Here is an 18,367-nt window from a genome sequence, read left to right as displayed (position 1 = left end):
TATAGAGAATTGATATGTATAATCTTTGCATTGAGACGAATTAAATTTGATCCCACTTGACTATGTTTTAATTTATAAATTAATAATAAAATACAAATTAAAAGTAAGAGATAAATAGTATCTAAAGAGCAAATAGAACATTACTAGAGAATTGAAGGGAATATATATATATGATGGTATGTTATAATGAAATTAAATAAACATTTGAAAAGATTAAACAGATATTAAAATATGTCAGACCATAAAACCTTAAATCAAAACAATAATGTTAAAGTTTCAATTTCAAAAAATTGAGTCGACTACAATAATTAATAAATTATATTTCGATACTCATTATTTATTATCGATCTCAAATCGGTATAAAAAAAAAGGAAACTAAATAATTTGTATAAACTAATTTATTAGTACGTTAAATTAATTAATATTTTTAATTTAAAATGTGAAATTTTTATCAAACACAAAAACAATAAAGGTAAAAATTATATGAATGGTAGAATAACTCTAATTTCCCCGCATAGGTACATGAGCATATTTCAACGTTACATTATTCCTAAAATGAAGGTCATCCATCAAAGCTACAAAAGAAAGCATTTTGAATAACAAAAATAAGCATACACTCCATGAGTCCTTTTCTCTCTATTTTCCCCCCTTTTTAATTTCAATTTAACCTAACAAAATCAATTTTTGAAATATACATGAATGTCGACCTAACAAAATCAATGTTCATTGAAAATTTCCTGCAACCAGGGGTTGATAGAAACAAAGAAGAACATGAGAGAGGAAGATTTACTATTGCAATCATTTTCATTGTTTCTTCTATAACCACGTACGCCATCGTTACATCGCATGTTCGGAAGTTTTCCCTGTTTTTCAGAACTTACTTAATTTGTATTTTGATATAAAGCTAGGAGAAAATGGATGTTACCCGAAAGGTGCTATGTGGGCAGGATTTATTTAACCCAGTTTTAGCAATGGGGTTACAAGCTTCTTTGCTTCTTTCGGTTTCTCATCTTCTTCAGATTGCTGTCAAGTCTATAGGGATTCCTACACCTATTCCGCAGATTACTGTAAGTTTTTCTTCTTTTTTCCTTAATATTTTTTTGGGAAAATTGTTAGAAAGTACTTAGAAAAAGCTTACTTTTGTCAAAAACTTCCTAGGTTGTTGAACAATTTTTTTTGTCAAAAATTACCTAAAAAATTTATTCTCAAAGAGTACCTGTTATGGGAATCCATCCAAAATTCCTTTAGTATTTCATGATTTAACAAAAAAGAAAAATCAAAAATAGGAGAAGCTTTAATGAATCACATGCCATCTTTCCCAAACCCAATTTCCGCCATCTTCAAAGGTTGAACATATCATTTTAATGGAGAAGAAGGAAGAAGATAAAGAAGGATGACATTTTTCGAATTTAGGGTTCCATTTGTGTGAATGCAGGAAGTTGGGAAAGAATTGGAATTGGAACCCAGTCACGTAATTTCCACGTGACAAAAGCAAACGAAATTTAGGATGAATTCCGTTGATATGTACTCTTTGACAATAAAAATAAATCTTTTAGGTAGTTTTTGGCAAAAAAAAAAAAAAAAAAATCCTAGATAGTTTTTTACAAAAGCGAGCTTTTTTGATGTATTTTCTGAAAATTTTTCCTCCATTTTTTGGGTTTAATAGTGCTCATATCATTAGTTATTCATCATTTTTAAAAAAGAAAAATTAAATGTTTATGGATAATATAATTTATCAATTAGAATATTTAATTTCCATGAATTGATAGCTATATGATTGATGAGCTCTAATGCTATATGTTATGTAAAACGGAAACAAAAAAAACTTGAAATAATGTACTAGTATGATTTTCATTATCAATCACAAGAACATAGAATATTGTCTTTTATGTAGAAATACTTGTCATAAATTCAAAGTGTTCATATACAATTTTAAATTTTTAGCCCTCTACATAAAACTTTCATATGAGGAAAAGTGAGGAGGAACATTTTAAGAAACATAGAATTAAACCTAAATATTAGTGTTATGTTTGAAATATAAATAATATGCACAAAGTTGAGAATTTTACGGATTTATGTAACGTCTTTACTTTTAGGGATTGTGGACTGGTGCCTCAAGCTATTGAGATAAAATGGTGATTTAGGTATAACATAATAGATTGAGAGCAATAAGCAGATACCTTATCGTACTGCAAAATCGCAGTTTCGATTTAGACTATAGTAGTGCTCATGTTGATGCGATAATGGAGGTGATAAAGTTGTTGTACAATCAAATATCGTCTGAATTCATGAGATATACGTTAAACCGTCCTAATAGTGTTTCTTTTTTTTACATTTTGGTGATCTCGTAGTTAGATTTGAAAACCTTCATAACTCGGACAACATAATTATGACGCAACCTTGTTTTTGCTCTATACTCTATGCAATCTTATTGATGGAAAGCTATCATACTCCCTCCTATTCAGTGTCTCATTTCCTTATTGGATCAAGTCACTTTAAATGTTCATTTCTATATTGGGTATATTAGCTTTACCAACTTTACCCTTACTAAACTTAACATTTTGACACTTCTATAATTATTAACCCCACTTTACCCCATCAAAATTTAAAAACACAACACTTTTTCTTTCACGTGTGGTCCCATTTGACCACCTAAAAAATAGTGAAAAGTCAAATGAGACACATTAGGTGAATAGGAGGGAGTATTAAACGTGTTATTTAGAGTGTTTGCTAGCTACAACTTTATTTAAAAGAATTCTAATGCTAAATTTATTAAACAGGCTGGGTTGTTGATTGGTCACTCACTATTGTCTAAGATAAAGCCACTGGAAAAATACTTCATTCAAACAAATTCTGCTGACTACTACAATGTGTTAGCCTTTTTTGGTAGAACTTGTGTTGTGTTTTTGATTGGTCTAGAGCTGGATATTGCCTATATGAAGCGTCATTTGCGTGGTGCAAGCATTATTGCACTTGCAGCATCAGTACCATGTATCATCAGTTCGGCAGCCATCTCTTTCTTTATGTTTCAGTTTTTCATGGGGAAACATGAAAGCTTTGCAGCATTCATGTTTATTTTTATGTTATCAATTGTAAACTCAGCCTCTCCTCTAGTCATCCGTTTCATAGCTGAGTTAAAGTTAGGAACATCGAACTTTGGACGTTTAGCGGTATGCTCTTCGTTGCTAAACGATATCACTTGCATATTATGTGGGGGTCTATTGATGAAAACTGTTGAAGATGGTAAATTTAGATTTGGTGAATGGATTTGGTCTTTGCTTTTCACTGCAATAGTTAGCTTGGTAGTGCGACGAGTTGCCCTTTTACTTAATAAGTGTAGCCCAGAAGCGCAGTACCTAAAGAATACGCAAATCATACCTCTGTTTCTGTTTGTTCTGCTTAGTGCAAGTTTTGTTGATAGATGGGGAGCTGCTAACAGCTTGTTGACTGCATTAGTTCTAGGAGTAACTTTCCCTCGCCAAGGAAAAACTGCTCGAACTATGATGCACAAGCTTTCTTATGCTGTTTATACCTTTGTGCTCCCTATTTACTTTGGTTATACCGGTTTTCAAGCCAACTTTGCGGATGCTGTCATACTCAAGAATTTCGTAGCAGCTGCTGTGATCGTAACAGTAAGCATTGGTGGCAAGATTTTAGGTACTCTCATTGCTTGTCAACGATTGAAAATTCCATTAAAAGAAGGGGTAGTTCTTGGGTTGCTTTTGAATTTAAAAGGTCACTTTGATGTTATGATCTTAGGCGCTGTCAGACTGAAAATAGTAAGCTTATTTTATACTATTTGTTGTATTCTTTCTAATATGTTTGTAGTTTAATATTCTTTTAAGAGTCGGTCTCCTGAGAGATAGTCTCTCTCATTCCTATTCTTATTTTAAGAGTCCATTAAAGCTTAATTCCTATTCTTATTCTACATTTTCCTTTATGGGCCAACCCAATCAGATATAGTCTCTCAAAGAGACTGTCTCTCACAAGAATTTGCGTTCTTTTAAAGCTTTGTCTACTTATGTTGCAGGACTGGAATAGTAGTTTTGTGGAGGTGATGTTAATGACAGCTATACTAAATACGCTAATTAGTGGAATTGCCGTGGCTTTTATAGTTTTGAAAGACACGGGTACCTTTTCGTATAAGCCGGTTACTCTGGAACAACAAAATCCGGACACAGAGTTACGAGTGTTGGCTTGTGTTCATGGTCCTCGTAATGTTCCAACAATGGTAAAAGTGATCGGATGGTTAAGCTGGTCAAAAAACTTACCTATATGTGCTTACCTAATGCATTTGGTTGAGCTTCTCCCAAAGAAGAGGAGCAGTAAGATGTATCACCAATTAGAGGATGATGAACTCAGTGATGATGATACCTATGGTGGAAATGACGCGGTAGAGATCAACAATGGTGTGGATGCCTTTGTATTGGAAACGAACATTTTCATTCGCCAAATGAAGGTTGTTTCATCTATATCATGTATGTTTGAGGATGTTTGTGACGTAGCTGAAGATGTACGAGCATCGCTTATAATTTTGCCGTTCCATAAACATCAAAGGATAGATGGGAAGATGGAAAGTAGTAAGGATGGAATACGAACTACCAATCAGAGAGTGCTTCGACATGCCCCTTGTACGGTTGCCATCCTTGTTGATCGCGGGCTTATTGGGTCCTCGGGTTTGAAGACAATGCCACACGTAGCGAGCTTGTTCTTTGGAGGACCTGATGACCGTGAAGCATTGTCTCTTAGTACATATATTGCTATGCATCTTGGCATGAATCTTACTGTCATGAGGTTTCTGAAAGCGTCTACAAGATCAGGACAAGAAAGGATCAATGTTTCATCACAAGGGAATGATCAAGTTCTAATGGCAATGCCAAGTCGCGGAGCTGAAGATGAAGCAGACAATGCATTTTTAGAGGATTTCTACAACAAGTATGTGACCTCGGGTCAAGTCGGGTACATAGAGAAGCATGTAAATAATGGAGCACAAACTGCTGTAGCATTGAGAGACATTGTAGATATGTATCATTTATTCATAGTTGGAAACGGAGGACGACGAAATTCAACTGTAACAAATGGGATGAGTGATTGGGAAGAATGTCCAGAATTAGGCAATGTGGGTGATCTCTTGGCTTCCTCAGAATTTGATCCCAATTGCTCTGTTTTGATCGTTCAACAATACAAGCCTCCATTAGATTAAATCACACAATCAAAAGAGAATTTAGACTCGGATCTGTTTATGCCATGTCTTTAGGTCATTTGATTAAGAACCCTATTAATATTAATTTGTATAACATATATGTCAGTCCAGTAGGTTCATTATACATGTAGTGATACGTATTTGGCCACCTTATACTATCATCCTGAATTCACCCTTGAACGTAAGGTGCAGATAAAACACCACAAACAATCTTATAATCCAACTTCTTCCAAGTCCAACTCATTGTGTAAAATGTTAAATGCGATAGCGATTGGAGTAACGACAGTAAAATTGCTTTTTTGTCAATGTTGTCATCACAACTTACGTAGCGGTCTATAACCTCAACAACCTTTACAACGTGATTGTAATGTGGTTTTATGACTCATAGTCCATATTACACTATGGTCTAAGGTAAAGAAAAAGTTTTGACTTTCTTATTTCATATTTCATGTTCAGAATTATGTGTATTTAGCCAATAGGGTGAGCTCAGTTTAGGTAGAGACAATACAATTTTAATTAGAGTTGGTTATTATTGCTTCTTTTTATTTCCTCATTAATTTAGACCGTAGAAATATGTTGTTTGCGTATGCCTAGTTAGTTTAGACATTGGATGGATGGAATTTGTAAAAATTTGTCTTGACATTGTTTGAACGTTTTGTATGTAATTAAGTTATTTGTTGAAGTATAGTTCTTGCAAATACATCTACATATGTAACACTTGTTAATAGGTGTCCAAAAATATCTGATTCATATTTTATAAATTTAATAATTTATCTTGTTTTTAAAAATCGGATAATTCAAATTAGTCATATGTAACACTTGTTAATAGGTGGTTTTTGACAATTTTTCTTTAGCTAAAACTTTTATTTGATTTAATATCTTGACAACTATAAAATGTAAAGTCAATGAATTTGAACTTTCTATATCGAACAGGTCCTTATACAAATTATAGGAATTTAGAGATTATAGGAATTTAGAGAAGTTTACTTGATAGCTTCACGAACAGAAATAAGGTGCTCCTCAACATGAGAAATTCTCTTATCATCAAAAAATGCAGCTTTCAATTCTTCTATTTTTCCTTGCTTGATTGAATCCATAACTGAACCTGATATTATAGGTTTTTCAATTCTTCTATTTGGTCGCCCTATACTATCATCTTGATTTATCCCTTGCATGTAACGTGCAGATTAAACACCACCAACAATCTTAATAATCCAATTTTTCCTTGCCCTTACTTTGAATCCAAACTATAGTACAAAATATCAAATGCAGTGGCGATTAGAGTAGCGTCTATAAAATTGCCTTTTTATCAATGCAGTTATCGCGAATCATATAACAATCTATAATTTCAACAACCTTTACAACGTCGTCTTAATGTGATTTTATGACCCATAGTCCCATATTGTACCCTATGGCCCAAGGTAAAGAAAACGTTGAGTTTTTCATTTCATATTTGTTCAGGATTATGTGTATTTAGCCAATAAGGTGAGCTTAGTTTAGACAATGACAATACATTTTAACTAGGAAAAATTCTTTATTAAGACCGTCTTATCGTCAAACGACTTATTATAGGTTGGCCCAGAAATTAAAACAGTTGGTTACTTTTTCAATTTCATTAATATTTTCTCTAAAATTACAATAGTTTAATTTTTTGGGTTACTTGTATAGGCCCGGCCCGTCTCACGATGTGACGGTTTTATACAAGACTTGATAATTAGTTAGAGTTGCTTATTATTGCTTCTTTTTATTTCCACGTCAGTTTAGATATTGGATAGATTTTGTTTGCGTAATCCTCGTCAGTTTAAACATATGATTGATGGAACTTTTAGAAATCGTCTTGACGATTGTTTGTTTTGTATGTAATTAAATTATTTGTTAAAGGATATTCTTGCGAATACTTCTACATATATAACACTTGTTAATAGGGTGTGCAATATCAAATCATTTTTAAAATGGGATACTTTGTTTGATTTTTTTTTGAAAATATATTGGATAATTCGAATCATTTCAAAATTTTTATACATAGTTTTTATTAAAAAAATCTTTGTTTAGGCTATTGAATATACTAAGAAAGATATTTACAATTCTCAATTACAACTAAATTGCACAAGTAGTGTATTGTTAATTAATTTAAATTTATAGAAACCAATTATATTTTCAAAATGATTTTCTTTAGCCTTTAAAACAAGAGTAAATTTTAACAGAATTTAAACGGTAAGAATGGAATATAAAATATTTCATATGTTATATGTTATAAAGTAAATGTTAAATTCAAAATACGAAAAGAAAATATAAAGTTTGTTATTCAATCAATATATCAAACCCATATCCAAACCAAAAGGCAACAAAAAACAACATACACCATGTAGTGATTAAAATTAGATGGAGCAAGTAATTACTAATATAGAAGTATAAAACTTAGCTTGTATGGGCCCCTTATTTAAGGATTTGATCATATTATTGTTGTTGTAATTATACTTGTATATAACTTACTATTCTTGCGTGAGATCGTCTTTGAGTGAGACAAATTCAGAATAAAAAGTCTATATATTATTATTTGTGTTGATGGACTATTCAACCCATGTACAAAGTGTATTTGAACGGTTAGACCGTCTCATATTAGACTTTGTGCAAATTATACCTTACACTAATAAAATCTTATAAATGGGTCTGATAATATAGTATAATTATCTGCCCTCATTTATTTAATAGCAACAACATCAAAGAAACACAGTCATTCCAATCGAATATCAACTTGATTACTAAATATAAATATTAGGTAAGGCATAGGCGAAAGTAGAAATATAAGTAGAAAATAAGTTAATGTCGTTTGTTCTTGTGAGGTTGAGCGAGGAAATTAGTGAACCATTTAGCAGATTTTTTTGGGTATCTTTTGAGATTATCGTAGTAATCAGTGAAATTAAGTCCAAAACGAACATCATAGCCTGCTCCCACTTCCATATTATCCATTAGAGACCACGCAAAGTATCCTTTCACATTCGCACCTTGCCTACATAAATCAAACACCAATATAAGTAAGTTATATATTTGAATAACATAAGTTAGTCTAGTGCTTGAGGACTTTTTCTTTCACCATTGAAATAACGATTTGATTTTCACAGTTATGTGAAAGATAAAAAAACTACATAGAAATTTTTTTGTCAGAAATTATCTAAAATAAGTTATTTCTTCGTAAAATACGTAAAAGATACTAAGAATTTTTTTAGGAATTAATTTTTTTTAGGAAAATTACACGTGACTAACACATGCTACACTTGAAGAAAATTTGGATGTATATCGTTAACTCATAACCGGTAGTATTTAACAAAGATATAAATTTTTATAGGTAGTTTTTGACAAAAAAAATTATAGATAGTTTTTGACAAAAAAGCTACTTCATAGGTGGTTTCTGACAATTTTTCTTTAGCTTCAATTTTTACTTGATTTGATTGTTTGACAACTCTGAAGTATAAAAAGTCAATAAATTCGAAATTTCTATATGGATCATAGGAGTTTAGAGAAGTTTACTTGATAGCTTCACGAACAGAAATAAGGTGGTCCTCAACGTGAGAAATTCTCTTTTCATCAAAAAATGCAGATTTTAATTCTTCTGTTTTTCCTTGCTTGATTAAATCCATAACTGAACCTGATATTACAGGTTTTTCAGGAAGACCTGTACGTGTTATATACAGTACTAACATGTCAACTTCTAATTCTATATGTAAAAATCAGATATACGCAAACTCTAACAAGCATGCTATAAAATGACGAATCCAGGATTTTATTATTATTAATAATAAAGGGGTCTCTAAAAATGATCATAACAAGTTAATTTTTACCTAATTAATATATTCAACATTTTTATATACTTTTTTCATAAGAATTTCAGTACAATTTATAATTTATGGTGTGACATAGGCACTTGTAGGCCCGTTATGGTTCCGCTAATGACCAAAGTTTGCTCATTATTATTATTACACTAATTTTTTTTAGCTCATTTTATCTTGAGACGACTTCAATTGGATGAGCTTAAACTATTTAAAATTTTCCCCATACAAGTGTGAATTTAAATTTCATTACTTTTTTCAGCTGGTCTTGGACGGGACGACCTCATAATGAAACCGTCGATTTGAGCAGGCCCGATTCGCGCATGTAACAATCTGGGCATTTTTTTCATTTTCTGGGCATTTTTCAATTTTAATCTTAAGGTATCAATTCTGACCTTAAAGGTATCAATTTTTAAAATTGACACCTTCAAGGTCAATATTGATAAATGCCCAGAAAATTGAAATATTGTTACACGCGCAAATTGGCCGGCCCAAATTGACGGTTTCATAATGAGACCGTCTCGTCCAAATTTTTGAGTACTTTTTTTTAATGTATTATAATACTAATGGGCTGCTTCTATAGGTCCGTCTCACGGTAATACGGTCTCATACAAAAACTTAATTTTATTATTATCATATAAAATCCATATCAATAACTTTTTCTAATTAATAGTCATTCATTTTATTTTGTTAATGACAACTTATATGTTACTTACCATTGTTTTTGTTAGTTATCATTAATATTTGGTTTTTTTTTTGAATAATTTTGAGTGATAATCATAAAACTAAGAAACCAAGTAATGTTAGGTTTAATTTTTTTGTATTTTCCTGGTTAACAAGGTTTATTGAGAATTTTTTTTTGTCAAATCAGAAAAAAAATATTACATTATTAATTGTCAAAAAAAGTAATGTTAAGTTCGTAATTCAACTTTGGCTTATAGCTCTTAAAAGATCCAAGATGACACTGACAATGGTTATGATAACAAAAAGTTATAGAACAATCCAAAACAAAACTCACCATTTTCAGTGACATAAAGTTCAGGGTCATCATATTTTTCTTTGATGTAAAGAAGCAAATTCTTGAGACCCGCGGGATTAACATAGATATCGTCCTGTCCTTGTGCTTGTTCACCAATTACATTTCCATTTGCGTCCACTAAATTTAAAAGAATAATATTAATTAATTTAATCATTAACCATAATTTAATTTGTTAGAAAAGAGAAATTACATATCATGTATTATACCTATTGATTCAGCGTACTCCACTGAGATTTTTCCAGTCATTGCATCGACAGTTGCAGATTGCTTGGCAAATCTAGCAGTATAATAATTGACACCAATGAAATCACAAGCTTTCTTCACCATCTTCTTTTGATCCTCCGTAAACTCTGGCAATCCTCTTATACTTTCCTTCATTGACTTTGGATAGTCTCCGTTCACAAATGGGTCCATGTACCTATAGTATTTAAGTTATATATTATTATTACACTAATTCTTAAATGAGATGGTCTCACGGTGAGACCATCTCTATTAGGCTGATCCAATATATATTTTTTGTCTTAAAGTAATTACTTATAGCGTTAAAATAATCACTTACAATCTTAAAATATTCACTTTTTATAGTTTTAGAGTGATCACTTACAATCTTAAAATAATCAATTAAAGAAATGAGCTAATTATGTGGGTCCTTCTCATGGTGAGACGATCTCATTTAATACGAGTTGTATTATTATTATTATTATTATTATTATTATTATTATTCCACTATGAATAGAGACACGCATTGCAAGATTTTATCACAAAATTAAATTAATCAAAATAAGAGAAAAAAAGATTTTTTAATTATGAATAGATTGAATTATTATATTAAATTATGAAAAAATGGTAAAAAAAATTTACTCAAAGTGAATTGTGGTAACTCTTACCAACCCAGCATAAAGTCCAAATGCGCCAAGGCAGCAACTTGATCTGTGGGATCGTTTGACTGAGGCTCGTACCATTTACATGGCAATGAAATTCCAATTTTACCTTTTTGCTTTTTCTGCTCATCACAAATTGTTTTTCTATAAATACGATATTATTTTTGTCGATTCCAAGTTAAATTAGTTTAGCATTTTAGAAATGATACACTAACAATATTGTGCGCACAAAGCATAGGGGTCAAAATGTCAGTTACCGGAGTTAGGTCTCCAAAAAAATATTTTAATACTTAAAAATTCTTATTTGATCTTTAAAATTTGATTTTTAATAAATTCAATTATAGTTGATTACTGAATTAAAATAATTTGAAATTCGCTACTAACAAGATGAATAAACGTAAATGCAGAGGCAAAATCAGGAAAAAAAAAAGTGATATTAATAATTTAAAAATACATTCAAGTGCATAAAAAAACTATATTTACCACTATTATCATTATCATCATCATACTCAGTGCATCTCGCTCATAGATAACTATAATTAGAGTTTGGATAAAAAAATTATATTTACTTTATTCTAAAATAATTTGAATAATACAACCATAATACTACCTTCGAACTTCAAACTAATTAATCACAATTTAAACTTTAATTGACTATTATTTAATCAATATATGTATAATTGACCATTATGAATTTAAGGAAAATCTTAATAATCCAAACTTTTCATCCATTCGTTGTAAATAATCTCACCTTTAATTTAAATTATTTTTTAATGATTCAACTTTTGTCTTTAGTTTGCTATCAACATACCTTGTATTTTATTATAATTCAACCTTTGTCCTTAGTTACTATCTGTAGAGAGTTTATGAGATTTTAGAGAAGTGTTTAAAATGATTGTAAATATTAATCATAACATTACATTGTATTTCTACTAGAAAAGAAATAACTAAAATATTACATAGAATAATATAAATACTAAAAACAAAGATTATATGTAATATTATAAATTATTACAAGATAAAATAAATATATTTCCAAGATAATCATCATATCAATAGAGTTATCTTGATTGATATGTTGAGATTAAAATGATATGCAATTATATCTCTATTTCTATCTGCATATCCTATTAGTATGTTAACAGAAAACTAAGAGTAAAGGTTGATTTATTAAAAAATAATTTAAAAGTTGAGATTATTCACAGCGAATGGATGAAAAATTAAATTATTAAATATCAATCTTTCCTTAATTTAAAAAACATATAATTCTACCAAATTAGCTAACTTAGCCTTTGTTACTAACTTTTTTTCGAAAATTTAAGTAATGTCAATTGACATCACTTACCTCTTATTTCCACTTAAATGTACGTAATTAGTAGTTAGTACCTTGTATTTGTCATGATAGACTTCAGCAGCAGCAGCATGAGCTAAAATGATATGATGAGTGGCTATGTATGGGCCGTTCGGGTCATTTTGAATTTCCTTGGGCAAGCCCATTTTGTAGCCGAATGACCCAAATACATAGGGCTCATTGATTGTCGACCAATACTTTACTCGATCACCAAAGTTTGCAAAACAAATTTCAGCATACTTCTTGAAGTCCTCTCTGTTACGCATTGCATTTCAAAAATATTAAATTATCGTTGATAATAGCATAATATAATGATAATAATATGTATGTAAAAATATATTTTTTAAGTTATAAAAAATTACAGCTTAAACGACAACCTGTTTTACCCTTACTTTCATATACTATATCATACAATAAAAAATATTGAAATAACAAATGTCACCTCCTAAAACCCTCTGCCACGTAAATCATATTAATGGATATTATTATTATTATTATTATTATTATTATTATTATTATTATTATTATTATTATTAAATAACAAAAATGACTAACATCGTTTGTCACGTGTAATCATATTGACGGGTGATATGTAAATCAATAAATTAATAAATAATTAAATTGATATGAATCTAATAAAGTAAAAGTAATTTTTAGATAAACTAAATTCCTAATAGAAGCACACTCCACATAGCTAAATAAGTGCAAATAATAAATTTATTTTATTAAATCAATTTAATTTACCTAACTTCAAATCTGTTTTTTTTTATTGATTCAAAAAAATCAGGTATTTGATGACTAATTATATCAAAATATCAGTAAATAATTTATAATTTAAAAATTGATATGAATTTGGTAAAATCTTATAAATAAACAATTTTATACCAGGGCGAAAATGAGAAGTGGATGAGTTTGGGCCTTTGGGGTTTCTAAGGTTTCAGGTGAATTAAAATCAGTTGGGGAGGTTCTGAGCATGTTCAATATGTTTGACCGTATAGGACCCCGAAAAAATTAAAGGCCTCAATATTAAATTACGTAGTATATGTTAAGTATTTAAAGAACAAATTTGTTAGAAAAATATCTTTAATTTTAAAATTGCACAAAACTCTTATAAAATTTGTCAATTTTTATACTATAATTAATTTAAAACAATTAAAAATCAATCGGTCTTTTATGAGACCGTCTTGCATTGAGACAACCTCAAAAGAATTTTAGATTAAACATTTAGATGTATAAAAAAACTTGGTAATAACTTTTGTATCGTTGGGCTTATACTACATGTACGACTTCGGGTCTTGCGTTCTAATGCATGAAAAATTTTGGGTCTTATGCTGCATGAAATCTTTTCGGCCTCATAATTTAAAATTATTTATTCTGAAGGAATCAAACTACTGAAGAGTTCATTGTATTAAATTATTAGTTGGTTTGTAGAGTTCCAACGTTTTCTAAAAATTTTCAAATTGTTATATTTTTATTTAGATAAATTATTTATTAAGCAGACGGTTTAATATGGGCTGGCCAATTATTAACTTTAAATAAAATTATACACAAAATTGTTTTTGACTTACTTAATCAGTTGTTTTTTCAAAAAAAAATATTAATTATGATACTTATATGGGCCCGTCTAACGATAAGACGGTCTTATAGCTATATTTATTTATTGTAGTTTTTTTAAGTGGCTATAGGTTATTCTACAACAATAGGTTGTTTTTTTTAATATTTATGAAAGTATTATTCATACATATCAAGTTGTATATTATTAGTTTCATGAAAATTTACATTACTATAATTAATTTATTTAATATCAATAAGAAAATGTTGCGTTTGTATTAAATTAGAGTGGACTTATTGTCAATGCCAGCATATTGGGGAAATACGACGTGAACATACTTTATAAGTCAATGGGATATATATTATCCCAAAACCATATGGAATGGGAGGAATGATTTCAATGACTTATAAAGTGTGCACACCATGTTCAATTTGTCGATGTGAAATAAATCATCCAAACAGTTTCAGTTTGTGAAAATTGAAATGAAGCCTAGGACTCACATAATCTGACTGTCCATGAAGCCGTAATACTTATTCTGAAGGGCCACCGGAAGATCAAAGTGGAATAAGGTGATAACTGGTTCAATACCTATTCATTATTTAGAACATTTTTCAATCGTGGATTTTTAAAAAGTCAAATAACTTTTAAGGTTGATTTTCAAAAATATAAAATGATAATATTTGAAACTCTTATGATTTATAAATATGTTTTTTCAGATGATATTTAAAATTTGATACTAAAATTTAAATATTCTATTTATGAAGAAAAATAAAACATTTGAAATTAAGGCATATAAAATATTAATTACCTTCTGCTAGTAAAGTATCAATGAAATTATTGTAAAAATCAATGCCCTCTTGGTTGATTGGACCGTCTTCTTCAGTTCCCTCTAATCAATATATATAGAAAAGACAAATAAATCATTATAAAATGAAAATTCTAAGGTGTAATTGAATTTGAAAATATGATATTGAAAGCCATGTATTAAACATAAAAAGTTAAAATATAAATGTTTATTATAATTGACTCATAAATAGATAGTAATTCTAAATTTAATGCTAAATTAGATAGTAGGAGTATAATTAATTTGTGGGTGTATATACATAATGTCTTAGCCTCTTAGGATATATCAAATGGCAACATATATATATATATATATATATATATATATATATATATATATATATATATATATATATATATATATATATATATATATATATATATATACATATATATATATATATACATATATATATATATATATATATATATATACACATATATATATATATATATATATATATATATATATATATATATATATATATATATATATATATATATATATAATTAGTCACTTTAGTTAATAATTAATTTGAGGCCATACTTTTCTAATTACAATTTTATTTACAACCAAGAAAATATTATATTTTTATTTAAACTCTTGACTATATAGAACAAAATAAATGAGGTATTGAAAAATCTTACGGGGGAGAATTCTAGGCCAGGCGATGGAGAAACGGTAAGAATTCATGCCCATATCTTTCAATAGTTTTACATCTTCCTGCAAATTATGTTATCAAAATAAATATACAAAATCTTTAATTATGTTGTGTCTAGAAACAAATATTTTATATCAAGTTGTAAATTTTGATTATGAAATCACTAATGAAAATTTTGAAAATGACAAAGTTTGAAAGTCATTCTAAAATTCTCAATTGTAATCTTTTTAAATGATGGCGAAATTAACTCAAATTTAAATTTGGATTTTTTTATTTCTCAAATACTAAATTTGAATCAATTCTATATTTTTAAATGAAATATTTATTTCCAAGCATAAAGTATGTCAATTTCCATTCCACTTTTGATTTGAAGAGTTCCTTCATAAAATTAATTAAATAAATCTTCTAATTTTGCTAATATGTATTAATGAATTATTAAGGTGGTAAAATTAAAAATAAGTATACATAAAAGTTTAAATATTGATATATATATATATATATATATATATATATATATATATATATATATATATATATATATATATATATATATATATATATATATTCGGGTGATAAGTTTGTAAACACTACAAAAAAAGGTTAAATTGTGGCGTAATATTTTTAATACTTCATCAAAATGTCACGATTCTTTAAGTATTATCGTAATATTTAAATCTTAATTGTTAACACTTTCCACACAAGTGCTACCAAATATTTTTGTGATATTTGATAAATAACATGATATTAATACCTTAAATGTCACAGTGGCACTATTTTTTAGTGAAATGATTGGACTTTTGTGTATATACATGCACGTTTAACAGGTGTATATATTCAGATGATATTTCTGTAAATAATGTGATATTTTTTTTCACAAAAATTTCCACACCCTATAAAATAATATGTATACATTTTGTCACTATATATATATATATATATATATATATATATATATGTATATATATATATATATATATATATATATATATATATATATATATAATATATATATATATATATATACATACATATATATATATATACATATATATATATATATATATATATATATATATATATATATATATATATATATACATATATATATATATATACATATATATATATATATATATATATATATATATATATATATATATATATATATATATATATATATATATATATATATATATAACACTTTGATTTCAGTTTTTAAATTGTTTTTGCACGATCCTTTATATAAAAGAAGCCTTTAATTTGAAAACGAAAGCTAGCAAGATGGAGGGAAACACAACACTAATGTTATAATGATGCATTTATACAACTACTTCATCAAATCTATTTCAACAAATCTATTACTTTGTCATATTCGGATCGAGTAATACTCCATTTATTTTGGTTAGGTGCATCTTCAATTAGTGTGATTATTGAGTCATTTTTCAGAACCATTTTTACGGCCATCTACTAAAGGTCGCTGAAGTTTGACTTAGTAGTCCAGCACTTTATAATTGTATAGTAGATATGAATGAACAATAGCAGATTAGAATTAAATTTAAATTCTTATAATTTCAAATATTAATTTTTTAATTCAGACGAGACATAAAACTCATATAAAATCATTTGATAAAAAATTATAATGAATATTTGTTTGATATTATAACTGCAATCAAAGTTTTTTTTAAGACTTTTTTACCATATTCTTTTGTTCGTTGTTACTAATAGCAAACAAATCATAACTTAAGTTCAGGTAGAAGACATTTATCTAGGAAAATACTTTTTTCTAAGTTTATTTTTAAAATTTTTTATTAAAATAAATTTACTTATTTCAAAAGTTCTAAAACATACCAAGTTTCATTGTAATATGAAATATAATGTTTAAGTTAGAACTTACACGACTTTCATCATTAAGTTACTGAAAAATCAAGGGTAAATTTTGATGACCAACTAAAATAATAATTGACCGATTTGCTTGCTGTAAAGCCAATTGTTTGACCTGATATTAAGATGTTTGGAAAAGAAATGATCGTAGGTTTCGGTTATTTATTAGAGAAAAGGGGACAAAAAGCCAAATTCAATTTATAAGTTAATGACTAATGAGTAGCTTCTTAGTTTTGACTTAAATTTAATTCAGTTTTTCAATTGTCATTATATATATTTACCTAACACTTTTTGACTGTTTTACCAACCGAAAAGCCAAAAATTACAAGCAAATTAAAATGCCATAAAATAGAGTCACTTACCAAATACATACGCTGATTTTAAGTTAACTATCATTAAATGAAACAAAGTAGTAAGTTTTATGAAATATAAACAATGAGTTTTAAATAAATTCTTTATTCTTTATTTTTAAGAATTAGAGTCGTATTAAAGTCTATAAAACTCAAACACAAACCTCAGACTCGATCAAAAGATTAAAAAAATTCGAACCTAAATCTTAAAATTAGGGTCAAATTTGTATCTAGAGCCATAGATCTTAAATCATGTCCATCCCTAGATAAAGATAAATTAACAAGAACCTTGTATAGATTGTAGGAGTCCACAGCTTTCTTCCCTTTGCTTGCTTGAATCATAAAATCCCAAGTACTTGGTCCTCTTCCACCTTCAGTTCCTGATCCCTCAGTCTATGACAAATCATTCAACAAATAAATAGCCACTTACAATATATGAAAGTTAAAAAATGTAAAAAAATTGCACTAAATGAAATGTTTTCATATAAATTGCAATAAAGGAATCAAATCTAACTAAAAAATTTAAATTTGTCAGAAAAGATTATAAATTTTTGTATGTCTCCGTATAAGAAAACTTTTAGGTTAAAAGTATGAATCACATGCATTAATTTCTTTTACATGACGCTTTATATTTTACTTCAAATGAAAATTGGATTGTTTAACCAGCGATTTTGTATCATGTTAGCTTTTGATATTATGCTACGTGAGCACAAATTAACCCAAGTTATATAGTTTGTTCATGAACATACCTTTGTTCCTCTGAAATTGCTCCTCATCA

At 28.2% G+C, this 18,367-nt stretch overlaps 2 protein-coding genes across 3 annotated transcripts in view; one reads left to right on the top strand and one right to left on the bottom strand.

Annotated features, from left to right (window-relative positions):
• Positions 1–324: 324 nt before the first annotated feature.
• Positions 325–5,742, top strand: LOC130808923 (cation/H(+) antiporter 2-like). The gene is made up of 3 exons (XM_057674485.1): positions 325–1,067; positions 2,781–3,779; positions 4,031–5,742. The coding sequence occupies exons 1-3, from the start codon at positions 915–917 to the stop codon at positions 5,201–5,203; spliced, it is 2,325 nt and encodes a 774-aa protein (XP_057530468.1). The 5' UTR covers positions 325–914; the 3' UTR covers positions 5,204–5,742.
• A 1,989-nt stretch (positions 5,743–7,731) lies between these two features.
• LOC130808879 (beta-glucosidase 12-like) overlaps positions 7,732–18,367 on the bottom strand; it is an 11,249-nt gene continuing 613 nt past the window's right edge. Inside the window, exons 1-11 of one of the 2 annotated variants that reach the window (XM_057674418.1) lie at positions 18,339–18,367; positions 17,878–17,982; positions 15,345–15,420; positions 14,662–14,742; positions 14,354–14,441; positions 12,337–12,556; positions 10,957–11,072; positions 10,276–10,487; positions 10,049–10,186; positions 8,732–8,876; positions 7,732–8,213 (exon numbers count right to left, since the gene is read on the bottom strand). The exon at positions 18,339–18,367 is cut by the window's right edge and continues 612 nt beyond it. In XM_057674418.1, the coding sequence (XP_057530401.1) occupies positions 8,024–8,213; positions 8,732–8,876; positions 10,049–10,186; positions 10,276–10,487; positions 10,957–11,072; positions 12,337–12,556; positions 14,354–14,441; positions 14,662–14,742; positions 15,345–15,420; positions 17,878–17,982; positions 18,339–18,365 (1,398 nt within the window). In that variant the 5' untranslated portion in view covers positions 18,366–18,367 and the 3' untranslated portion in view covers positions 7,732–8,023. The remainder of the gene's footprint in view (positions 8,214–8,731; positions 8,877–10,048; positions 10,187–10,275; positions 10,488–10,956; positions 11,073–12,336; positions 12,557–14,353; positions 14,442–14,661; positions 14,743–15,344; positions 15,421–17,877; positions 17,983–18,338) is intronic. The other variant, XM_057674417.1, reaches the window with a different exon arrangement.

Source organism: Amaranthus tricolor, chromosome 3, assembly GCF_026212465.1.
Source record: "Amaranthus tricolor cultivar Red isolate AtriRed21 chromosome 3, ASM2621246v1, whole genome shotgun sequence".
Lineage (NCBI taxonomy): Eukaryota > Viridiplantae > Streptophyta > Magnoliopsida > Caryophyllales > Amaranthaceae > Amaranthus > Amaranthus tricolor.
The sequence above is the reverse complement of the archived record's forward strand: the minus strand, read 5'-3'. Positions and strand labels throughout refer to the sequence as shown.